At 32.8% G+C, this 26,518-nt stretch overlaps 3 protein-coding genes across 6 annotated transcripts in view; 1 reads left to right on the top strand and 2 right to left on the bottom strand.

Moving 5' to 3' along the window:
* Positions 1 to 1,938: 1,938 nt before the first annotated feature.
* Positions 1,939 to 6,314, bottom strand: LOC116337688 (activin receptor type-2B-like). 2 transcript variants are annotated; one of them, XM_031762453.1, is made up of 8 exons: positions 6,022 to 6,314; positions 4,926 to 5,096; positions 4,670 to 4,843; positions 4,457 to 4,614; positions 4,190 to 4,381; positions 3,786 to 4,119; positions 3,418 to 3,716; positions 1,939 to 3,331 (listed from the first exon to the last, which is right to left on the bottom strand). In XM_031762453.1, the coding sequence occupies exons 1-8, from the start codon at positions 6,062 to 6,064 to the stop codon at positions 3,152 to 3,154; spliced, it is 1,551 nt and encodes a 516-aa protein (XP_031618313.1). In that variant the 5' UTR covers positions 6,065 to 6,314; the 3' UTR covers positions 1,939 to 3,151. The 2 variants fall into 2 exon arrangements, with proteins under 2 accessions (XP_031618313.1, XP_031618314.1); XM_031762454.1 differs by having other exon boundaries at positions 4,457 to 4,593; positions 6,022 to 6,313.
* A 360-nt stretch (positions 6,315 to 6,674) lies between these two features.
* On the top strand, positions 6,675 to 11,252 carry LOC116337702 (activin receptor type-2B-like). The gene is made up of 8 exons (XM_031762479.1): positions 6,675 to 6,967; positions 7,893 to 8,063; positions 8,146 to 8,319; positions 8,396 to 8,532; positions 8,610 to 8,801; positions 8,872 to 9,205; positions 9,280 to 9,578; positions 9,665 to 11,252. The coding sequence occupies exons 1-8, from the start codon at positions 6,925 to 6,927 to the stop codon at positions 9,842 to 9,844; spliced, it is 1,530 nt and encodes a 509-aa protein (XP_031618339.1). The 5' UTR covers positions 6,675 to 6,924; the 3' UTR covers positions 9,845 to 11,252.
* Positions 11,253 to 12,509: 1,257 nt separating this feature from the next.
* LOC116337441 overlaps positions 12,510 to 26,518 on the bottom strand; it is a 29,436-nt gene continuing 15,427 nt past the window's right edge. For 2 of the 3 annotated variants that reach the window (XM_031762015.1, XM_031762014.1), the window contains exons 4-8: positions 14,952 to 15,116; positions 14,418 to 14,475; positions 14,287 to 14,355; positions 13,752 to 14,183; positions 12,510 to 13,506 (exon numbers count right to left, since the gene is read on the bottom strand). In XM_031762015.1, the coding sequence (XP_031617875.1) occupies positions 13,424 to 13,506; positions 13,752 to 14,183; positions 14,287 to 14,355; positions 14,418 to 14,475; positions 14,952 to 15,116 (807 nt within the window). In that variant the 3' untranslated portion in view covers positions 12,510 to 13,423. Of the gene's footprint in view, positions 13,507 to 13,751; positions 14,184 to 14,286; positions 14,356 to 14,417; positions 14,476 to 14,951; positions 15,117 to 15,264; positions 15,972 to 26,518 lie in introns of those variants that run through there. The other variant, XM_031762013.1, reaches the window with a different exon arrangement.

The following is a 26,518-nucleotide window of genomic DNA, read 5'->3' as shown; positions in this document are numbered from 1 at the left end:
ATTTCACTCGATTAAAACTGATTCAATTTTTAGAAATCATTTTCTTTTTCTGATTATAAAATGAACGAGAAAATTACTTCATTAAAATAATTAGCATTTACATAAAATCAGAAGGTGCATTACAAAAATGCACGAAAGCACAATAACACCATTGGATAATAACAATTAATACTTCGATTCAGTGAAAGTCTCACTTATTGATTTCGATGAGTTTGAATTTCGAGAAAGCAAACATTGCAGCATAAATTCAATGATTGAATGAACATGTAACTTAGTAATCATGACAATTTTATGACTTTTAGCACCTCCCTTGCATTCTTAAACTGTACAGATTACATTTCTCTGGCCAGCAAATAGGGTGTCAATTTTTCGACTGAGAGAAGAAGAATGAGCAATTGTTCGAATACATCATTTTAATGGGTCTAGTTTTTGAGTATTTTTTATTGTTGATTTGCAACAATTATAAAAACTCACTAAACGCAACTTGAAATTGACAAACTTATGACTACCCAAAGTGATAAAAGAATGATTGATATGTTGTGTGTAGTAACTACACTTGTTATTTATATTAATAATGATTGCGATGAGTTGATATGTTGAGTTTCATATGGAAATTTATGTTTATTTGGCATAAACATTTGCGTAAATTATAATCTATTGAATGGATGTCATTGCTTTCAGTATTTGTACTAAATGTAAACATTTAATGGAGTGTAGATTGCAAAAGTCATGTTTACGATCATTAAAAAATATTAGATATCGTTTTGATTTTTTATTATTTTACCGTTTTTCCATTAAAATTTTACATAAAACATTTAATACATATAATAAGAGTATTTGTTGAGAAAAATTGGGAACTCGTTTTTGTTGCATCATGAAATAGATTTAGTCGATGAATACATCGAATTCAACAGGTGTAGCAAAAAAAGTATTGCATTGATTGATATCGGTAAATGCATACTTTATTTGGCCCAAATATATGATGAGCATACATTATTATCTAATGAAAATCTTTCACAAAATCGCAACAGAACAAGTGAATCATTTATTATTCAATACCGGAATCGACAATCGACATCTGAAAGTCAAATTCATTAGCAAATCAGAACAAAACAAAAAACTATACTATACTACTAATATCAGACCAAAACAAACAAATATTTTCTGAGTCAGTACTGTACGTACTTAATGCACTCACAGCATTAAATACATGATTTTGACATTACTTTATGTTCATGTATTCGCTTGGCTTGTACCAACATCAGGAAATCCATTCAAATTAGTTTCCAACAATGGGAATCTTTAAATTTCCGTTAGCTTGAATTTCAAATCACTAGTCGGCGATATTACAAAAATATATCTATATTCCAATGGTCCGTAGTCGTATTCAATACGATATTTTCCTAATAACCGTGTCATCAGCACGTAAATCTCCAATTCGGCAAATCTTTTACCAACAAAACTTCTGGGTCCAAAGCCAAACGGCAGATAGACAAAAGGATTTGATGCTTTTGCTTCCGGACAAGCGTTCGATATGTTCAGGCATAAAATCAGGCCATTTTTGTATGCATTATCTGATAGCAATGCATTTCTTTTCGTAAAAACCACCATGACAAAAGGTATTATCAAATTTTTTTCTAGGGTTTGCTGTATATTTTCCATGTAATAAAAACGATGAATATTGCGTACTTGCTGTGTGCATTCGGAAATGATAAAACAATCTTGTAATTTGTTAATTTAATATGTCGCTTTCATTTTATTCATTTGTAAGTGAATTTTTAATATACAAATGTTTCGTTTCATTAAAAAAATACTACAATGTTATGTATGTTTGTGATTGCTAAATTGTTCTGACATTATAATTAATTGCACTGATAACCAAAGGTTCTTTTAAAATGGCTTTTCTATCTGTTTTACTGTTTCAGTTACTCTTCTATCTTTGTTTCTCATTCGATTCATTCAATTATCAATTATTTACTAGTCGAATTCATCTATGTGTGTTTGTATGTGCTTGAATTCGGAAAGAGACTTTAGCGCAAATGGTTCTGTGTATGATATGTGATTTGTTTGATGTGATCGTCTACAAAGATGAGAATGACATTCGCGACATTCGTTTACAAACAAATGAAAAAAAAGTAACTCGAATTCAGTTGTTTCTTCTGAAAATTTGACTTTGGATTCATGATCAATAGAACTGAAGTTTGAGCATGGTATTCAATTGGCACTGCTTTCAAAATTTTATTCCTGTTATATATTTATTTTTCAGTTGTATTATAACAATGAATCTCTATCACTTAAAAAAAATAAATTCATCTTGAATTCGAGTTTAAAAAAAATATCTTTGAATCAAATATAAAAACAATCCTATCAAATGAATTCAAAGCACCTTCAGCAGTCCCAATTTATGTATACCTGCATTTTACTATCCATTTTAATAGAAGAATATTTTCATCCTTGCACTCATTACTTTCTGATACATTTTCAACGGTTGACTTAAACAGAAATTGATCGCAACGACTTGAAACCAATCGAATGCGTTAAGTTTATGACATAGTTTAGGAAACAAACGCGGTTTTTTTTAGGACAAAAGGGGTTATTAAAATATGTGGCCAATTTCAGGAGTGCCCTATTACACGATTCTTAATATAGTATATCTATATATATATATAATGAGGATGATGATAAATGAAATTTGTGGTGTAAAAAATAGTAATATAAACCTTAGTGTGTATCGAACTTTGTATATAGAACACGGTGTCAATATTGATGATGACATTTGTATTTCTATCATTTGCTTTCGATTCGATCAATTGTACATAATACAATTCGAAGCTCTAGCTTTAAAATTATATAAATACGAAGACAAAACGTTTAACAAAATTTGATTTTTGATTTAAAATATGGATGCATTGCGTTTCGATTCATGAACGAAACGACTATTCAGCCAATTTATGTTATCTACTTTTCAATTAGTTATTTGAAAATTGTTGTCTCAATGTTCGCTTTATATGTTTTGGGTGAAATGAATTGTTTTGACCACACATTTACTGTGAACGATCAATATGAATCCGGAATACCTCATCATTTTGTTAATTTCCTATTCATTTCTATATATATATATATAATCAATATCGGCCAAAAATCTCATCAATTATTTAATGCTGTCAACTAAATCTTTTGTAGGTGTGTCTGTATTCGTCTCAATAAGAAGCTCTGTTTTTGTATATCGCGTGTGCTGCGAAATTCGTTCGATGACACATGATGCAGTCAATCGAGCTTCCGCGTCATGGTCCCAACATTCTTCCATTGTGTTGCACATAGCAGCCAACCCCTATTTGATAAATGTGATCAAATTAGAGAGTAAAATAATTTTGTTATTGTTTTTAAACATTTACATTGCTAAATTCTACTACTTACACTGTGATCGCGCCAATGTTCTGGTATCGGTGGTCGATTTTTATTTGTGACGATATGCTCTTGCATGGCATCCAATGTTGGACGAAGACCAAGCTCAATTTCAAATGGCAACGTGTATTCGGTAACCGGTCCACCATGTGCAGTACACCGTGATACCAATTCCCATAAAACCAAAGCACAGGCGTACACATCAATGCGAAGAAAAGCGTCACGTGTAAAATTGATTGCACCTTCAAGTACTTCGGGTGCCATATAACGTTGTGTACCAACTTGACCATGAGTGTCACCGCATGGGACGTCTATTACAAAACAAAACAAATAATATAATAAATCGTTTAAATGTCTTTGTTTATAAATTGAAAATGTACCTGGTTGAAAGACAAGGGCCAATCCAAAGTCAGCAATGCATGCCGTTAAATCATATTTAAGTAGAACATTTTTGCTCTTAAAATCACGATGTGCTACAGCTGGCTTTAGTCCATCAGTTTTCGATGCTGGTATTTCTTCATGTAAATGCATTAGACCGCGTGCCATTGATTCAGCGATTTTGCACAGTTCTGGCCATGTAACGGTGTGCGCTTTCAAATAATCACACAACGAACCGTGTGAATGATATGCAGTAATCAACCAGTATTCGGATTTATCCAAATGCTTTTCAACGCCAATAAATTCCAATATATTTGGATGCTTCATTCTTGCAAGCTGCAAATTAAAAGAACACTCGACACATTAGAAAAGTTGAAGACATGATTTTCACTTAGAAGTTACACACATTGAATATACTTTGTTCGGTGATCCATGAATCTTTTTCTTGTAATGGAAACACTTTGACGGCTACTTCTCCTTCTGGTTTGAGTTGAGCACGCCAAACAGCGCCAAAACGACCTCTCGCTTTCAATTCAAGCAAATGAATTGGCCGATTTTGTGCAAGCATTGCATTTGATCCATGCGCATCTGGTTCGTTCTGTTCAAATGAAAATAAAAATGGATTAAAAAAAAAACTAACGAAATAATTTACTCGAAAATGAATAATACAAACCGTTGGAATTTCATTGAACATTGCATTCTTTTTGTTTTTATAAAATGATACAAAGAATATTATAAAGCCGACAATAACGAGGAAACCAAACACGATGATAACAATTTTATATATATTCATATCATCCGGTTGTGGAACTGAAATGTGAGTAAAATTAACTGAGAATATAGACTTTTTTTATTGATTTATATTGTATTAATATGAAATACATACTGTTTTCTTCGACCTTTGGTGGTTTGGTTGTGGTCGGTACTAGTTTATATTTTGAATTACACATGTGACCGGTGCAACAACAAAAATTCATCTTTTTTGGCTCATTTGCTATACATTCCGTATTGTTGCATGCACTATCTGTGAAGCACCCTTTCATTTTAACGTATGTTTCACCTGAAATCGAAATCGAATGCGCATGAAATTTACTGATTTAGTAACAGACAGAGAAAATTGATGATCTATTGAAAATACGAACCGGTCAGATTATCAGTGGCCCATAATGCAAAACATGAGCCAGGACGATCCGATTCGCTACTGACGCATCGCACAACATTATCTTGACAAACATCTTGGCTGCTTGTTTGTGTTGTATTAAAACATTCGCAATCAACTCCTTTGAGTACATTTGCAGTGGCTACAGTGATTCCTGAAATATCATTAACATTAAATACACGTTGAAATGATGAAAAGATATTTAATCGAATATGTGTGATAAGAAAGAAAATGACATAAAAACAGAATTGTATATGTTTATATGAAAAACAAAAACGTCATGCTATTGACGTACACCACATATTCATCTATGTTTGATGTTTACACATTTAATATTTGAATACAAAATCTATTTAATTCATATATTTTTTTTTCTTTTCTTCTTTCTATCTTTATCAGTGCCTTTCATTCTATCTCTCGCACTCTCGCTCTCTCGCTCTCTCGCTCCCTCTTCATTCTCTATTCTAGTCTTTTTCATTTTCATTATGTCTGGTCTAAAAATAAAATGAAATTGGATGTCAAATGAAATTTAACAAATTTAATGCGTTAGACCCGAAAAGATTTTGCGTATAAGATTTATATCATGTTGAGTTCATTCAACACAATATTCGTTTGACTAGAAAAAAAATGGAATGAATTTTTCGTAAATCAAGACAACGCACAGCGAATAAAATATAAGAAATCTAAGTCGTATGCATATATCACATTTGTTGTCTCGTCTGTGGAATGCAGATTCCATTATTTGTGATCAAAATAGAAAATACATTGTGGAAGGTACCATATACTAAAATTCACACGCACATGCATACACACAAATGCACACACGCATACGGAACACACAAATGCACTAGACACGCGCTCTTTGTCGCGACACTGGGCGATTTATTTGAAGATTGAAAAGAGAGAGAGAGAAAGAGTGAAAAGAACAAAAAAAAAACTGTCTGGAACTGTTAGATTCCAATTGATAGAACTTCCAACTCGTAATGCTTCATATTGATTGATTTCTTTTCTCTTGATTTGCATTCGAAACTGATTTCATTTTTGTCCATAAATTAAAATCAAAATTGAAAAAAACTAACCCACTGCACCGATAATTAAAACCAACGAAATACACTTCAACATTGTTTATTACTGCCGTTGTTATTATTTTGGTTAACTTAATGACATCTAGGCGAATTCACACCATCATCTGCTACTAATTTTGTATATATTTTTATTTATTTTTCTATCCAATTTTCACAATTAAACTTTTATACACGCACTGAAGGTAAATTTTTAATTATTTTAAAGAGAAAGAAAAATAACAACTGAGAGACACGATCGAATGATGCGACTCTTTCTGAAACATTTGTCAACAACATAAAAACTGTTCAATTGGCCATGTTGGTTCCATTGTGTATGTGAATTCAAGACTTATGTATGTGAATGCGAGATTTGTATATGTGAATGACAGATTATTGTTGTTGTTGCTTTTTTTATCTCTGGCGCCATCTGACAGATATAATAACATATATATACAAAATTATTAACAGCATATAATATAAATTAGTTAGCAGCATATATGTTATTATATATTTCAGATGGCGCCAGACTTAAAAAAAGTAACAACAACAATAATCTGTCAGACAGTATAAGCTACTTAAGCGAGTAAAAAGCATTCACATATACAAATCTCGCATTCACATACATAAGTCTTGAATTCACATACACAATGGAACCAACATGGCCAATTGAACAGTTTTTATGTTGTTGACAAATGTTTCAGAAAGAGTCGCATCATTCGATCGTGTCTCTCAGTTGTTATTTTTCTTTCTCTTTAAAATAATTAAAAATTTACCTTCAGTGCGTGTATAAAAGTTTAATTGTGAAAATTGGATAGAAAAATAAATAAAAATATATACAAAATTAGTAGCAGATGATGGTGTGAATTCGCCTAGATGTCATTAAGTTAACCAAAATAATAACAACGGCAGTAATAAACAATGTTGAAGTGTATTTCGTTGGTTTTAATTATCGGTGCAGTGGGTTAGTTTTTTTCAATTTTGATTTTAATTTATGGACAAAAATGAAATCAGTTTCGAATGCAAATCAAGAGAAAAGAAATCAATCAATATGAAGCATTACGAGTTGGAAGTTCTATCAATTGGAATCTAACAGTTCCAGACAGTTTTTTTTTTGTTCTTTTCACTCTTTCTCTCTCTCTCTTTTCAATCTTCAAATAAATCGCCCAGTGTCGCGACAAAGAGCGCGTGTCTAGTGCATTTGTGTGTTCCGTATGCGTGTGTGCATTTGTGTGTATGCATGTGCGTGTGAATTTTAGTATATGGTACCTTCCACAATGTATTTTCTATTTTGATCACAAATAATGGAATCTGCATTCCACAGACGAGACAACAAATGTGATATATGCATACGACTTAGATTTCTTATATTTTATTCGCTGTGCGTTGTCTTGATTTACGAAAAATTCATTCCATTTTTTTTCTAGTCAAACGAATATTGTGTTGAATGAACTCAACATGATATAAATCTTATACGCAAAATCTTTTCGGGTCTAACGCATTAAATTTGTTAAATTTCATTTGACATCCAATTTCATTTTATTTTTAGACCAGACATAATGAAAATGAAAAAGACTAGAATAGAGAATGAAGAGGGAGCGAGAGAGCGAGAGAGCGAGAGTGCGAGAGATAGAATGAAAGGCACTGATAAAGATAGAAAGAAGAAAAGAAAAAAAAATATATGAATTAAATAGATTTTGTATTCAAATATTAAATGTGTAAACATCAAACATAGATGAATATGTGGTGTACGTCAATAGCATGACGTTTTTGTTTTTCATATAAACATATACAATTCTGTTTTTATGTCATTTTCTTTCTTATCACACATATTCGATTAAATATCTTTTCATCATTTCAACGTGTATTTAATGTTAATGATATTTCAGGAATCACTGTAGCCACTGCAAATGTACTCAAAGGAGTTGATTGCGAATGTTTTAATACAACACAAACAAGCAGCCAAGATGTTTGTCAAGATAATGTTGTGCGATGCGTCAGTAGCGAATCGGATCGTCCTGGCTCATGTTTTGCATTATGGGCCACTGATAATCTGACCGGTTCGTATTTTCAATAGATCATCAATTTTCTCTGTCCGTTACTAAATCAGTAAATTTCATGCGCATTCGATTTCGATTTCAGGTGAAACATACGTTAAAATGAAAGGGTGCTTCACAGATAGTGCATGCAACAATACGGAATGTATAGCAAATGAGCCAAAAAAGATGAATTTTTGTTGTTGCACCGGTCACATGTGTAATTCAAAATATAAACTAGTACCGACCACAACCAAACCACCAAAGGTCGAAGAAAACAGTATGTATTTCATATTAATACAATATAAATCAATAAAAAAAGTCTATATTCTCAGTTAATTTTACTCACATTTCAGTTCCACAGCCGGATGATATGAATATATATAAAATTGTTATTATCGTGTTTGGTTTCCTCGTTATTGTCGGCTTTATAATATTCTTTGTATCATTTTATAAAAACAAAAAGAATGCAATGTTCAATGAAATTCCAACGGTTTGTATTATTCATTTTCGAGTAAATTATTTCATTAGTTTTTTTTTTTGAATCCATTTTTATTTTCATTTGAACAGAACGAACCAGATGCGCATGGATCAAATGCAATGCTTGCACAAAATCGGCCAATTCATTTGCTTGAATTGAAAGCGAGAGGTCGTTTTGGCGCTGTTTGGCGTGCTCAACTCAAACCAGAAGGAGAAGTAGCCGTCAAAGTGTTTCCATTACAAGAAAAAGATTCATGGATCACCGAACAAAGTATATTCAATGTGTGTAACTTCTAAGTGAAAATCATGTCTTCAACTTTTCTAATGTGTCGAGTGTTCTTTTAATTTGCAGCTTGCAAGAATGAAGCATCCAAATATATTGGAATTTATTGGCGTTGAAAAGCATTTGGATAAATCCGAATACTGGTTGATTACTGCATATCATTCACACGGTTCGTTGTGTGATTATTTGAAAGCGCACACCGTTACATGGCCAGAATTGTGCAAAATCGCTGAATCAATGGCACGCGGTCTAATGCATTTACATGAAGAAATACCAGCATCGAAAACTGATGGACTAAAGCCAGCTGTAGCACATCGTGATTTTAAGAGCAAAAATGTTCTACTTAAATATGATTTAACGGCATGCATTGCTGACTTTGGATTGGCCCTTGTCTTTCAACCAGGTACATTTTCAATTTATAAACAAAGAAATTTAAACGATTTGTTATATTATTTGTTTTGTTTTGTTTTGTAATAGACATCCCATGCGGTGACACTCATGGTCAAGTTGGTACACAACGTTATATGGCACCCGAAGTACTTGAAGGTGCAATCAATTTTACACGTGACGCTTTTCTTCGCATTGATGTGTACGCCTGTGCTTTGGTTTTATGGGAATTGGTATCACGGTGTACTGCACATGGTGGACCGGTTACCGAATACACGTTGCCATTTGAAATTGAGCTTGGTCTTCGTCCAACATTGGATGCCATGCAAGAGCATATCGTCACAAATAAAAATCGACCACCGATACCAGAACATTGGCGCGATCACAGTGTAAGTAGTAGAATTTAGCAATGAAAATGTTTAAAAACAATAACAAAATTATTTTACTCTCTAATTTGATCACATTTATCAAATAGGGGTTGGCTGCTATGTGCAACACAATGGAAGAATGTTGGGACCATGACGCGGAAGCTCGATTGACTGCATCATGTGTCATCGAACGAATTTCGCAGCACACGCGATATACAAAAACAGAGCTTCTTATTGAAACGAATACAGACACACCTACAAAAGATTTAGTTGACAGCATTAAATAATTGATGAGATTTTTGGCCGATATTGATTATATATATATATATAGAAATGAATAGGAAATTAACAAAATGATGAGGTATTCCGAATTCATATTGATCGTTCACAGTAAATGTGTGTTCAAAACAATTCATTTCACCTAAAACATATAAAGCGAACATTGAGACAACAATTTTCAAATAACTAATTGAAAAGTAGATAACATAAATTGGCTGAATAATCGTTTCGTTCATGAATCGAAACGCAATGCATCCATATTTTAAATCAAAAATCAAATTTTGTTAAACGTTTTGTCTTCGTATTTATATAATTTTAAAGCTAGAGCTTCGAATTGTATTATGTACAATTGATCGAATCGAAAGCAAATGATAGAAATACAAATGTCATCATCAATATTGACACCGTGTTCTATATACAAAGTTCGATACACACTAAGGTTTATATTTTACACCACAAATTTCATTTATCATCATCCTCATTATATATATATAGATATACTATATTAAGAATCGTGTAATAGAGCACTCCTGAAATTGGCCACATATTTTAATAACCCCTTTTATCCTAAAAAAAACCGCGTTTGTTTCCTAAACTATGTCATAAACTTAACGCATTCGATTGGTTTCAAGTCGTTGCGATCAATTTCTGTTTAAGTCAACCGTTGAAAATGTATCAGAAAGTAATGAGTGCAAGGATGAAAATATTCTTCTATTAAAATGGATAGTAAAATGCAGGTATACATAAATTGGGACTGCTGAAGGTGCTTTGATAGGATTGTTTTTATATTTGATTCAAAAATATTTTTTTAAAACTCGAATTCAAGATGAATTTATTTTTTTTAAGTGATAGAGATTCATTGTTATAATACAACTGAAAAATAAATATATAACAGGAATAAAATTTTGAAGGCAGTGCCAATTGAATACCATGTTCAAACTTCAGTTCTATTGATCATGAATCCAAAGTCAAATTTTCAGAAGAAACAACTGAATTCGAGTTACTTTTTTTTCATTTGTTTGTAAACGAATGTCGCGAATGTCATTCTCATCTTTGTAGACGATCACATCAAACAAATCACATATCATACACAGAACCATTTGCGCTAAAGTCTCTTTCCGAATTCAAGCACATACAAACACACATAGATGAATTCGACTAGTAAATAATTGATAATTGAATGAATCGAATGAGAAAGAAAGATGGAAGAGGAATTAACACAGTAAAACGATAGAAAAGCCATTTAAAAAGAACCATTATCAGTGCAGTTAATTATAATTATAATGTCAGAACAATTTAGCAATCACAAACATATATAATATTGTAGTATTTTTTTAAAATGAAACTAAACATTTGTATATTATTAAAATTAACTTACAAATGAATAAAATGAAAGCGACATATTAAATTAACAAATTCCAAAATTGTTTTTTTCATTTTCGAATGCACACAGCAAGTACGCTATATTATATTGGAAAATAAACAGCAAACTCAATAAAAAAATGTTTGATTTTGATTACACTTTATTTCGAAAATTTGAAAAAAGAAAAGAAAAATGTGACAATTTTGAGTGGGTGTGGATGTGTGTGTGTTTTTTAGTTCACCAATTTAATAAATACATATACTTATTGAATAATTGCAAATAAATATTTCATCAAGCTTGCATTTATATAGAGTAGAGTGCTGAAACGAAGCCCAATTCTTCTATTAAATTACTCGGAACTAAAGAAAGCAAAAGCAAATTTTAAACACCTTTCGAATAGAATGTTTCTATTCTGTTTAACGGATAATAGCGACACTGATGAATAATTTCATTGTGGTTTTTGCGAAAAGAAAGACATTAGCATAAAAAAATGCATGTAAAGGTTGGCTCGATCATTGATTTTGTAATTTTCACGTTGGACATCACAATTTTAGATGTAAAACATGAAGAATTGGGATACGTATTGAAACGACAAAAGTACTGGGTATGTATGTTTTTTAAAATCAAATATCTTATGAAAAAAATGTTTGTATTCGAATTTGTTCGATAGCCAAATCGTTTTAATTTTCGAATTTTGTTCACATTACGAAGTGAGAACAAAAATGGGATACATATTAAAAGGACTCCATAGAGAATTTGAATTGTCGTTTGTTACGTTCTTTGGTTACCTTTTTCTCTGAGATACAATTCGTAACTGTAATATTTATTTTACGACATTTTCACAAATCCCATTTGAATCACAATATCCCATTTTTCTGCTCAATGAAAAAAAAATCCAAAGTATAAATTCACCGTGGAATTTTCTCCGGAGTTTGTGCACATAATATTTGAATCTCGGCCAATAACATTTACAATACAACTCTTTTCGGCCAAACTGAATCATTTTTGTGACAAATTGGCAAAATCATTTTTATTCTTCATCCTAAATTTTCTTCAAACTTCTACAATTGGTCATTTCATTCGGTTTCTTTAAAGTTAAGTACGTAAATAAATTAATGATTATACATAATTCTTAATAACTAAACAAATTAATATTAATTGCCACTCGATGTAATGTCCAGTCTATATTTGAAATATATTCGATAAATGAACAATAATCATGTAAAAAAAATCTCAAACTTAGGTTAATTGATAAAAAAAAATTGAAGGCAATCAATAGTCTTTTCAGTGAGTTCTCATTTTGCAAAAAAAAAAAAAAACGATACCTATAACGTAAAAAAAAAGAATTTATGAAAAAAAGAGCACTCGGTGTCTACCTACTTCGCATCCATCACATCGTTTCATTTATTCTCAACGGAATTGCTGCACTAACCCATTCGACACACAAAATGTTAATTTTTCTTTGCTTTGAATATTTCAAAATGAATTTCTTAACATAAAATATAATTCGCAATTTTAATTTGGCAAAGAATATTTCATTTAAATGTCATTGTCGAAATTTTAATTCATTATTTCAAGTGGTCGCTTGGTATTTAAAAGAGATTACAAATCAAAAATGTAGTGTAATTAATGTCTTTAATGGATCCGGTATTGTTTTTCTTAATATTTGAAGAACAATGAGTAAAAAAAAAAGAATAAATTTTGTATTGAGTATTGGTGTTTACAATATTAATTTTACATTTGTCAGAATTTACTTATTTTGTTGTGATATACATGTATATATAATAGTATATTTCGTTATTATCTATAAACATGACTATTGACTATAGTATGAGATATGTGAGATTTTTTGTGAGTGAAAAAAAGAAAGAAAAACCGAATAATTACATTGAGCACATTGATCAATGGTATACTGCTTTGCTCAGTTATTTTACTATAAACATATCAGTAATTATTCGATTTATTGTTTTTTTTTAATTGTTGATAAAACCGTAGAATCAATGCGCACACAAATTGTATAAATCGTTTTAAGATTACTGTGACGAGCTAAATATGATTAAAACGAATGTGCGCTACATAGAAAACAGGTAACTTTTGATTTTGGTAATGAATGATTTGAATGCCATTAATGAAAGCTAGAGTATAAGGTGAAAAATGTCGTGTATAAAATAAACTAAGGATGGTATGTATGTGTGTGTGTGTCTCCGATTCATTCGTCCCTTATTTATTGGATTGGTACAACTTTTTGTGTCAGTGGTTCGGTTGGTGATTCTGAATCACTACATGACGTTGGCTGATGATAATTTCCTAGTATGAGTATAGAAAAAAGCATACAAAAAAATATATGAAAATATTATCTATAAAGAAATTTATTGGTTGTTGTGCTATTGTTGATGTTGTAAACATGATTCAACTATGGACGGAAATGGTCAATGGTTGAAGTTATCTATATACTGGCTATTCTAATACACTGTAATGAGAGGAAAAGAGGAACGAAACAAAAGACGAAAAAAAAAATGTTACAGTCTATAGAGACCATCTCTTGGACATACCATTGTTCAAGTCGCTTAAATCGGGCATTTTTTCCATTCTAGCAATGGGCAAGAGTAGATGTGCGTCTTCGTATTGATCGTCTGCTTCTAAATCACTATCCGATACATCGCCATTGTTATCTTCTTCGTCTTCAAGCAACGAATTCGAATAGGAATGTGTCGTGTTCTCACTTTCTGCATTCGATGATATCGACTTATTTGAGCCAATCGAATATTTCTCTTCAAAATCATTGTAATAATCGTCCGACTCTTCGCCGCTGCTATCACTATTATGCGATACATTCACCAAATCATCAACACTTTCGTCCAAACGATGATGGAAAAAACAATCATTTGGAACGGCCACATTTTGTACTTCATCGTCTTCAGTCGTAAACATTACATTACCATAATTTTCATTCTCTTCATCACTTGACGACCTTTCTTCCATGGCTGCACCATGAACAAAGAGAACGCCAATATTTTAAAGACAAAAAAAAATCAGTTTCATTAGCTAATCATGAAAATTATTGCATTCTCTCTCTCACACACTTACATCTCATGCGTTCCTCTATCAATGGATAAAATTCTCTGGCGGTTACGTTGTTCGGTTCGAAGTCAAGGACTGCAAAAAAACATAAAACATGTAGAATATTTTATGATTGTGACACAAAAGAGATGACTTACTGAGTTTACAATATTTTAGGGCTTTACGATAGTCCTTTTGCATCACCGCCGACAAAAACTAAGCGGAAAAATGAAAGAAAAAAGATTCGTTATTGAACAAAACGACCTCAATTTAAAGGATTTCCTGCTTTTGATGAACAGAAGAAGAAAATAAAGAACCGCCAAAACGTAGCCTATGCTCGATAAAAATATGCATTCAAATTTATATAGCATAAATTCAGGCGGAAAGACTAAAGTACTCTCACTCTCAACGAATAAATAACCTTTAAAACTATGATAAATAACGTAAAATGTGAGTAAATACTCTATAATATTTTTCGATGCCAGGAACAACCATTTAACTTTTTTTTATAAAACTCATTTAACCGCATACGAATTGAATATATTTCAGCTTGAAATCACAAACAAAAAGATTCTCAATTCGGTGTATTTACGTTCAAAACGCAAATGCGTAAATTAATTCATAAATCTAGCCAATTTGAATGTGAGTTTTCGCCGAATTTATGTTTTATAATATTTTTGCACTTTTCATACCTCGGCCAAATACTCCGTCGGTGCTGACATACTTTCATCGGCATCTGTATACTCTGAAGCAGATAAACTTTGACTCAAATCATCATTCGAATTTGACGAGGCAATTGGAATCACTGAACTTGATGACAACCGTTGATTACCGTTCGGTTCTTCAATCATTATAACCTGAAAAATGATTTTAAAAAAAATGAACTCAATTAAAATGGTTGATATCATTTTAAATGCAATTCGAATGAACAGTTGAATATGGCCATGCAAAATATTTTCTACGATGATATATGTTTTGAACAAAAGCAACCCCTCAAGAGCTTACCACTTGAATCATGTTCAGGCAACGAACACAAGAGACAAACGTGTTAGATCTGAATAAAAAGAGAAACAAATGCTCAGACACGTTCAGAAGCAACTTGTAATTTTTCAACTATATCTCGTCACAATGGGCGAACGAACGAAAATTGCACACTCACAACACTGCACGTTTCACCGTCAGTACGAGTATGCGTTAATTTTAAACGGCAAAAACTCATAAATTATCTTGCAATGCGGTCTTTATTTGGTCTTAGGTGTTCTTGTTGCATAAATAATTTTTGTGCAATAAATGCATACGTTCAGGCATATAGTTAAACGCTCTGAATGCTATTATCACATTTATTTAACGTACTGAGAACGATACAATCACTGCTTTAAATGAACTAAAAACCGTACTTAAAAGTCGTAATTTTTTTTCACCCAAAAAAGTTTTCGTTCACGTGCGAAATATACTCTTTTTTTTTCTTGAATTTGTATATGTTTTGTGATGTACTTTTCGAGTAGTTCTCACTCTTAAATGTTCAGAATTTTGGTTTGATTTTTCCGCAAATGAGATTTTCACTTTCGCACAGTGTAATTCGGTTACATCTTTGGTGGCTGTTTAGAAAGTGATCAATTATTTTGTTGGGATGCTATTTGCTTTCATTTTTAAATGAGTATGTTAATGGTTCACCTTTGGCGGAATGGATGATTCAACATCATCGTTCAAAGGTTCTGGCAAAACTGTTTTTGAACAAAGTTTTACTTTTAACCGTTACCGATCTACACCATAAATGCCGCCGCGCGATTTGCGCTCCAACAGAACTATAGTTGAATATTCATTTTCATTGTGCAAAAGAGACCGTATGTGCATATTTTCCACTTGTGCCCTTATTTGAGAATCAAGCAAACGGCCAAAGCCAATAAAGCGCAATGTAATAAAGATCCATAAAGTAACACCGGAACATAAACTAAGAATGAAAATAAGTGAAAACGTTCACTCAACAGTCAACATTTTTCTATCACAAAAATAGATGGATGACCTGCAGTGTGGTTTTGTCTTTCGGTTCAGTTTTCGCTCATTTTTCGATAATAAACTACCAAATAACATGAAATGCAAATAAAGTGATACAAAACGAGGCCAACGGGGCCATGTACATGCAAAATGTGTGTTTGTGTGTGCACAAATCCCACACCACACGCTGTGCATTTCAGATCTATTATAGTCGCGTTGAAATGTCAATGTCAGGGCATTCCATTCTAACCAAGCAAACATAATATTGTTCGAAAAACGCAGACACATACAAAGCAAGAGGTATTTTTTTATGCATTATTTCTCGCTGTGTGTTTCTTTTTGTAACTATTCTTTGGCGTTTTTTTTACTTCGCGTAAGAAAATATTCTGCGAATCGTGGCGGTTTGAATGACGGCAGCACGACATGAACGAAAGCAAAAATCAGGAAGAGAATATTAAATCTTCCAAGCAATTTGCACATGAAACGATTTACGAAAAGTAAAATTGTGAAAATTTGCACACTCAACACAAATTGTGAATGCATACAAAAAAAATATAAGTGCAACCAGCAACCAGAGCGTATTTTCTTTTTCCATCGAGCTAAAACCAAACAATCTCATTTCAGTTTTCATGAATTATTGCGCTTTTTGTGTGCATTTTGATTTTTGTGCAAAATGAGAGAGAGAGAGAGAGAGAGAGAGAGAGAGAGAGAGAACGAATGGAGAGGCGAGAAAAAAAATTGCCAAAAAATGTTGAATGTTAATTATAACTGAGAAATGATTGCGTATTTTTTTCGTATTTTTTTGGCCATATTTACTTCTTTTCCACTCTTTTCTTCTATTCCTTTTTGGAAATACATTTTGCACAATGAGAAGCTAAATCACACAATCAGAATTTATTTGTTGGTAACAAAAGTTGCCAAACAAATGAAACTATTTTTTTTCGGTCGTCATAAGTTTCTCACAGATATATATTCGCCAATGTACAACCACAAGAAGACACATTTAAAGAGACAGCATGCGAATATTGTCATCTTTTTGTTGTTGTTATTGTTGAGTTGTGCACATAACTGTTGTAAAATGATAGAGAAGAAAAAATAAAGTTCAGGCAACAAATGTTTTAAGATGAACATGACTATTTTTTGGATCGTAGCGTATTATTCTATGGTGTACAAAGCCCAACCAATATTCGTCGCTCAAATCTGTGCCTTTTTTCGATGAGAACGAGCATCTTCACAGATTTTTAATTTAATACAGAAATCGTGAGCACTGACTGTAAATGGATGACAAAATCTGTACATTTTTCTTGCATATGCCTTATAGACGAAGTGACTGCAAATTGTGAGAGTAATTCCTTTCGCCTTTTAGGAATTATCGTGTGCCATCTTAAAAAAATCTTAAAAACAAACTCAATTTTTTGCTCGACTGTGGTTTGTAATCGAAAATTATATAGCAGAGCTATAACAAAGTACTTGAAATATGAGTATAAAAGTGTGGAATCGCATTTATTTGAAATGTACTTGAGAAGATTTTTGACAAAAGAGAGCACGGCAATTGTTTTGAACAAAATATATAAAAATAGAATTATTTTATGTGAAATAGCTATGAGCAAACGGAATATTCTATATTTTAGCATTACATAGTACATAATTTTGCGCAGAACAAGCTGATGAATAAATAAACAAAGCCAACACAGTTTTTTTTATGGCTGATGAGTTCCGTGGCGCAAAACAAAAGGTGCAAAATAATTATTGACAATTTAACGAAGAAAAAAAAGAAAATAATGAGTTGCAAGAAATTGCAATTAATTTTTCTACCATCATTTGAAACAATTTCACAAATTTCACTCTATTTTTTTAATTCTTTTGCATTCAATTCATTTTGTTCAAACCATCAATTCTGTACATTATTTTCATGGCTTCAATTCGTTTGATTATTGTTGGAAAAAAGGTTTTAAATCACCGGTATCATTGGTTCGTAAAACAAAAATGAGGGAATCACCTGACCATTTCGAATATTATATTATGATTTACGAACACAAATGTATAACAATCGTCCGGCAATGCACCTTTCAAATTTTCCCATCGCTTCTTCTTTCTCTCACTCAGTATTTAACCGTCAGTTTATAAATGCACCTGATTCAATCATGTGTTTTCTTTTTATCAATCTTCGAACCGATGGAAACTACAATCTTTAAATTTTCTTCATGAATTTGGATTGAGAACTGGGCAAACAGGTGGATTCGGTTCTCTCTCGTCTGTTGTTTTTTTTGTTGTTGTCTACATCTGATGATTTGGTTCGTCTATGTGTATGCCATATATTTTGGAGAGGAAATTAGAAATTAAATGCGATTGAAACAGAGCCTGGGAAAGTGCCTTTTTAATGTGGCATAAAAACGACGATGACGACGATGATGCAGTGGTTATGTGTAGCCATTGTGCATGTGAATATCGAGACGAACAGGAAAATGTCTAGCGATTAAAATAAATGACACGAGTAGCATGAAAAAAGAGTACCGTTTGATTTTGAAAGAGCATATAATGAATTAACATAGATGCGGCAGCGCAAAAATATGCGCGCATCGTATTGAAATGGTGGAGAGGGAGCAAAAAAGAAAGAGAGAGACTCACGAAGACATCATTTTGCATTAATGAATTGTATAACAAAAAAAAAAGATCTAACGATTTATGTGAAGAACATGGGCAACAGTTCAATCTCTTTCTTTCTACCACAAACAGACACATAAGCTTCGGCATACAAATTGCCAATATAACGAATGTGTACTGCGATGCGACGATACTTGATGCAGTCTGCCACAATGGTAATTACAATCACACTGAAAAATGTGTGCATAGGTATATCGTATCGGATCGGTTTCATAAGGTTAAGTACATAAACTTTAAATCAAATCGCTGTTTTATTGTGAAACCAAACCAATTATCTGCTAAAAGAACGACATGCTGCATAAAACGTAAAGCGTTTTATGCTACTAAAGTGTGCGACCATAGTTTTTCTCTATTTCAAATCAGTCAGTGTCTTTCGCGCAATGCATTTTATCGACAAACTCGGTTATGTATGCGCGTGTATATCGGATTTAGCAAGTGGATTGAACAGTATCAATACATATGGCAATGCTCAATTGGATACTGTGTGAACGAAAGAATACGAAATATATTTCAGCTAATGCGTCGATTTTCGCACACGGAGCCGCTCCGTTTAACAGTACTCTTGATACCAACGATTCGATTCCGTGTGAATTTTTTTTCACTTTTTTTAATCAATTGATACACATGTTTTTTTTATATTCTTTGATTAAATTTTAGAAATAAAATAAAGTCATACACAGATATGAGCGAATGGAATAACTCATCATTCAATCTCACTTCAAATGAAAATCAACTTAGCCCGTATATTTGAATGTTTGAATGTTTGTTTAACTACTTGAAGTGAGATTAAATGATGATTACTCTCGTTTTCGTATGACGCGCTTTTCATTTTGCGAATTTTTATAATTCACTAAACATTTCCGAATTTAAGTATGTTATGTTTTTGAGTTGCATTTATCTAGGCTTCTGGCTGTCGTCGAAGCTTCACACTTCATCCATAGAACACTTGCAACTTGGCTTGTATACTTAGGATTTCGTGTGCTAAGCTGTGAAGCAAAAACTGTCGGCCTCATATTATCAGGATATGAAGTCACCGAAGTTGAACTGTGTCACTCTGTGATGTATGTTTACGGGTCGTAACAGGCAAAGCAATGACTGCAATGCTTTTTTCAAAAGCATGGAAGTAGTAATTTTAATAGAAGAGTCGTTCGTTCAGTATGATTTTTGATTGTTAGATTCATTTCATTCAAAGTGTAAAAACAGACGAGAAAAAAAACACGAAGATGCCGCAATCAGTGTAACCTGAATATCATCAATACTACTTCACTGTAATCCATATATAAGAATATCCATTGAAGATGTTCAAATAAATAAAATCTCTTAAGATAATATATATATATATAAAAAAACGAGTAAATTAGACTCCCTCGCTTTTAAAGCGATTTGCTATTGTGCAAAGCTGAAGCAACTGGACAACATAAATCTTTGTTTTGAGATTTGAATGGGACTGGGATGTATGGACACATGTCAGTTGTTTTTGTTATGAGCGCTTTTGCTACCATTGTATTTTTATATATCGTTTTTTCTTTCTTTGTGCCGTGTCGTCGTCGTTGTTTCTTCTTCGTCTTCAATTGAAATCTTTAGTATTTCGTGCACTCGAATCAAGTATAATTTATTACATCGGTACGATACTTCTTTATTTTGGTTTAAATTTCGAAGCGATTTTCGTGTGAAAATTGCGATCTTTTCAATCAACCGAAATACAAAAAGAAATGAATTGCAATGAAAGAGTGAATGCAAAAAAAATACACCATTTGCAAAGCGATTGAAATAGAGAAAAAAGACGATCAACAGTAGATACTCATACATATAGTCTGTGGCTTGCAATATTCTCGTAGCAAATGCAAAACACAAAAAGTGACTATAAAACATGGTATATAGTCTGGTTCCAATAGATATGGTTATGCATGCTGCGGAACAACAGACCATCTCTATCGAGAATAAAAATCGATAGTTTGGTATGTGCTTTCGACGCGCCATGGCTCACGATTTTACCTATAGTTTGAGCTGTTGTTTTTATCTCTTTTTTTTTTCATTTCGGTTATTGTTGTTGTTGTTGCCGTCGTATTTTTGTTTTGCTTTATTCCATCTGGCGTACGTATTATCATTACAATTGCAACAACAGCAAGCATTCACATAGACGAAGAGAGTGTAAAGATGCAAGACCGATGAAAAACTAATAAAAATAAATTTTGAAGGAAATCCAAATGGTTTCGAATGCTGAAAAGACAGAGAGAACATGAAACACCAAATTTTTTTTGTGTGCCATGGATGGAGAAAGAGGGAGCAATTTGTTGAGAGATTTTGGTTTTTCTCTCTTTTAAATATTTAACATTCACAGCAGTGAATGACACTGAAAATAGTTACAATGCCGTACAAATGGACATCATATTCATTTTCTTATGAATGTGGGAATTTTTGTTTCGCAATTTCAATTTAAAAAAAAAATTCTTGTGATTTTGTGTTTGTCATCCAGTTCGGAAGAGAACCATTGGGGATGAAAGAAATCAAATCGATAATTTCTCAAGTATTTTGGACAACGTTTTTATTGCTTGTCTTCATTTTTTTCGTCATATTTAATCCATTTGGCAGACGATTTGTTGCTCGAAAAAAATCATTTTAAATGGTTTATTCGAATAAAATAGAGCAATCAATTGTTTTCATGTCAGTAATTCAATTCGATCGGATAGTCGAATGTTGTTTGTATATGCATATTTGCAATGACGCTGATGCAAAGTAGTTTAGTTAGACGTATAGAGAAAGGTATACATCAGCAATATTGCACATACATTCCATACACGGTGATGTCGTAACAATTTCAACTTTATTAACAATTCATATGCATTTTCGCATATTGTTGCGGCTTTGCCTACAAAACAGCAATTAAATGCTAAAATAGCATCTATTGACGCGCGCAATCGACTAAATGAACGGCCACCGAATGAACGTGGTTTACTAATTATATCTAAACAGATGACATCAACAATTTATTGAGTTGGTGATGTTATTTGATTGGTTTTGTTTTCATGTGTGCATTGCACACGTATACAATCTATACACGACGGTATGTAATTAGTGCCAAAATCAAATGAAATTGATTTTATTCGATTTGGACATGAAAATCGAGAACATTTCGGTGGCTATGTCATTGAATATTATTACCTGCATCATTATAAATCGATAAAATTTGCATCTATGCCAAAAATACGTATTTTTTTTTTATTTCTGTTTGTTTGATTACAATGAAGGTCAATTAACTTGTCCGAACTGTTTTCGCTTTTGTTACGATTCGTGGCATATTTTTGTGCATTTGCATATATTACCCTTGTACACAATTTATCAGTTTTCAAATGAAATGTTTGATGAAGTGCACACTACGACATGACGAGGGAATCATAAAAAGTCATGAACAATTTTTGTTGCAAGTTCAAATATCGTGTGAACCTCAAACTTGCCAAGAGATAACCGTACAGAAGGTTTCCTCTTCTTTTTGTGCATTTAACAATTTCCCTTTTTCACTGTTTTTAAGACGATTTTCCGTGTGAAATAAAAAGTATTTAACACACTCATCAAAAGAAGTTTTTTGTCAATTTCATGCATAGATTTTGTGTTTGCATCATCAGTTGTCGTCTAACACCCACATCCTGTATAGCCACTTCCATTTCCACCGTATATTTCCTCTTATGGTAAATAATAATAATTGATACCTAACGTTACTTTTTTTTATGTAAAAAAATCCTTATTTCCGAATCGAATACAGATGGTACAAGATGCACGGACGAGAAGAAAAAGAGAAGAGAGAGAGAGAGGTTTAAAGGCAAGTGTGCCGAATGCTATTATTAAAAGCATTTCGATATACATGCAAGACACGTAAAACATATTAATGCTAAGTATTGTGTGTAGTATGTGATTTGGCCGAAAGAGCAATAGAACATCAGCGATGTAGTACACATATCGAATATTTTGTCTCGTTTTCTCTCCCTTTCGAAACTCACTTCCTTTTTTATATGATACTATAGAAAAAAGGAAGAAAAAAAATTATATCCGGTTTAGTCGACTTTTTCTTTTCCTGACTTCTGCAGCCGCTGACATTTTTCAAAAGGAATTTTTTGTCTCTTTTTCACTTTTTCTTTTCTCCTCATTCGATCATTTTGTTTGCTTGCCGTTTGTTAAATTGCCCAGCACTTACGGTTGTACAACCAAAGGCGCATGCATCCTATGTACACTCATATGGTGGAGGCATTAGCATTTGTTTACTCTCAATGGTGTTTGGTTTTTTTCGTATCATCCACGTATAAAGGAAAGCCAACGAAAATCGAAAAGAGCCCATATGTGCAGTCGAATTTTTCGACAGAGATACACCAAGAATGTATGTTTGCATTCTGTGTATATGCTCACAGATGTACAATGTTTCCAATTTAGCACCTTGATTTGTTCGCCTTAATTCTTGTAATGCAACCAAGGAAAATGATACCATATCCACAGAAAGAGAGAGCGAGTAAGAGAGAAAGAAGAAGAACAGCATAGAAGAAACATAAAGAAATAGAATTTTAAAAAAATCACCATACGCTGCTCGCTCTCTATGTGAGCATATGCATAAGTTGTCTTTTCTGCAGGATCATTGTGTACACATCGATCGAATGTCGAAGAGCATATGAAATGTTTGTGTGTTGTTTTGGTATCATTAGTGAAGGTGTAGACATCCAGAAGGCCGAAGAGGAAAACAAAACTTTCATAACTGTTCTTTTTTTATTTTATTATAGCAGGGGGAAGAATATTGTCAATTGCTGATAAAAAAAGAGTCGAATGAGCGCTCAATACGCTGAAGTGCAAATTCAATATTAAATTGAATAAATCTAGGGTAATACGGGATCATATTTGACGATCGACTTTTTTCCGAGCCAAGAGTATGTTTTTTGAGAACAGACTGTGAAGCTGATGAAGCCTGAAGGTGTTGGCGTTTGCATATGTCGTTTTCTTTGAATAGAAACAAAACTCATAAATACTGCTGCAACGCATCAGCAGCAGTTCTAGAAAAACAAAAGGTCAGCTGGATGAGAGATGAATTCAGTATCATTTTTCTTCGACTCATTTCTTCTTATCTCTGTTTGATTTTTGTTTAGTTTCTTCATTTTCTGTGTCTTTTTCTTTTTTACGATGCATTCTAACATCAAATGAGAACAAAAAAAAGAGAGAATCATCTTGATTTTTTTTCATTCTTTTTCGTTTTTTTTTGTTCTCTTTGCAATAACATTATGCGTGCACACCTTTGCCGGTTGGTCGCAGTTTCGAAGGGCGAGATGATCATGAGGGTAAGTATTTGTTGTGGTTTTGTTCAAAATGAACCACAAAATCGAAAGCCGAAATGAAAATATTCGCAAGGCAATTGTTCAATATGAATTGGAGCGATAGTATGAAAATCGAATGGTGATCAACATAGTGGTAAAGCCGCACCTGTCACGACGCTTGGTCACAGTGCTCGACTTCGAGCCAAGTCCAGAAATGATGTTCCATTTATGTTTTACTTTCTGTGCTTGTTTCAGTTTCGTATTAATTCCAAAGCATTAATTGATGCCGATACATATTCTAAATGGTTCGACGCGTGACACGTGTCTGTCAGACTGATTATACACCATTAAATTGAATGCATCTGCTGTGCTACACACGCCGTTGCGTGTATGTATGGACGAGTGAGTGTGTGTGTGTATGTTTGTATTTATGTATTACCTTATGCATACATTTCAAGCACGACGAGTGGCAAATGGGAAATACGTGAATGACATGGTGTTTGGTTAACGCGCTTCCACTCTACTTTGTGGTTCTTTCTTCTTAGCCAGAAGACTTATGGTAATTTCCTTCTTGTTCCTTTCATCTTCTTCTGTGTTTCCTTTCTCTCTTTCCTTATTCGTCTGCAACAATCGTATCATTGACAAAGACGATGACGGCTTCTGTGAACATCTGAATATGCAAAAAATTATTCAATGCATACAGTGCGCGTATATTTTTGTGTATAATTGATAAGTTGTTTGCGCTAAAAAAAAATTTGGAGATGCAAAATAAACATATGCAGCCGTTTGTGAACATAGCCGGATCACAATGTGCGATCGACGTCTGTTTTTTTTTTCTTCTTTATTGCATTCGTTTTTTTACGTTGACAAAATGCTTCTTGTTGCCGGTTTTTGTTTGTAATTAAAATAATTATTGTAGATTGTATGAAACGAAAAAAATATTGCAAAGAAGTATACGAATTGCGTTGTACATGTTATGATGTGTCGGCATCAGCATCAACTTATGGATTTCTATACAATACTTGAACGAGCGCACATAATGTGATTTCATGGTTCAATTTTCCAAAATAAGAGCGCCTTTATGCCTTGTTTATTTAGGTTTCTTACATTTTATGTTCGTTTTCTGCTTACTCTGTGCTCAGTTTTGCATGACTCAAATTCTGTATAATGCCACCAACATTGCAATGCTTGTGACAAATATTGTCATCTAATCGTCAAAAGGTTTCATTTTATCGTTCCACATCGATTACGTCGGCTAGATCTAAATAGATGTCGGTTCGGGAGGTCCTTTGAAAATGTCTCATGTACTTTATTCGTAAAATCAAAAGTCCAATCATCAAATATCTTATCACGCAAAACCGACCACATTCCAATGATGGTGACAATGAAACAAAAGCGTATCGTAAACGCTTCACATATTTCATTTATATACGTATGACCCAAGCTACACTCCAATATGCTAAAATGTGATCGTAAAACGTTCAGCCGCCGCGATTTTATGTGCACACTCGGCGACAAAATCGTTATAATTATGATTAATCAATGAACTCATTATCAGAACACATTGCATTTTCTTTAAGTATTTTTGCATGATTTTCGGAAGGCGGCTGCCGTTCGGGTCCATTTAATAAAATTGATTGGAAAACTGTATGTGAATGAGTGTGTTTGTGTGTGTATGCGGTATAAAGCAAACGAGTGCATAATCATTGCTTGATATCGACATGTACGCGGAAAGGACGCGTGCAAGCTGAACAAATTCACATTTAGACGTTGATATGTTCATATGCAGTTGTTGGAGCATTTGGATTTTTCTTGTTTTTGTTTTTCAAGAAAGAAAAAAAGCAGATGCTATTTTCCCATTTGTTTTTACTTTTTTCATTCCTTTTTTTTGGTTCATTTGTAAAAAAATGACGATGTTTTGAATGAGTTTTGCCAAAAAAGATGTTTTTTTTCATTTGTTTCTTCTTCTTCACATAATTGTGTGTTTTTTCGGTGTTTTTCTAGCATAATGCGAAACATATTGAGAGAGATGTTTTTTTTTGCATTTTTCTAACGAAATCGTTCACCAAAAATTAACATGATTGGGAATTTTCCCGACTGTGTCAAAATTTTTCCCATGAATGTGTATTCCGAACGAAAATGATGCTGAGTTCGAAAGTTCATACCTTGAACGATCGCGTGGGCAAGTATTCCTTTTTTTATTAGTAACAGATGGGAAATTTACTCAAAAAAAAAATAACAACTCTTCAAATATGTAATTAAGTAAATTGTTCAGTGACATCACATACCGTCTACAGTATGAGAGCAGTAAA

This window comes from Contarinia nasturtii, unplaced genomic scaffold, assembly GCF_009176525.2.
Source record: "Contarinia nasturtii isolate CC-2019 unplaced genomic scaffold, AAFC_CNas_1.1 Cnas_scaffold_285, whole genome shotgun sequence".
Taxonomy (NCBI): Eukaryota; Metazoa; Arthropoda; class Insecta; order Diptera; family Cecidomyiidae; genus Contarinia; species Contarinia nasturtii.
The sequence above is the reverse complement of the archived record's forward strand: the minus strand, read 5'-3'. Positions and strand labels throughout refer to the sequence as shown.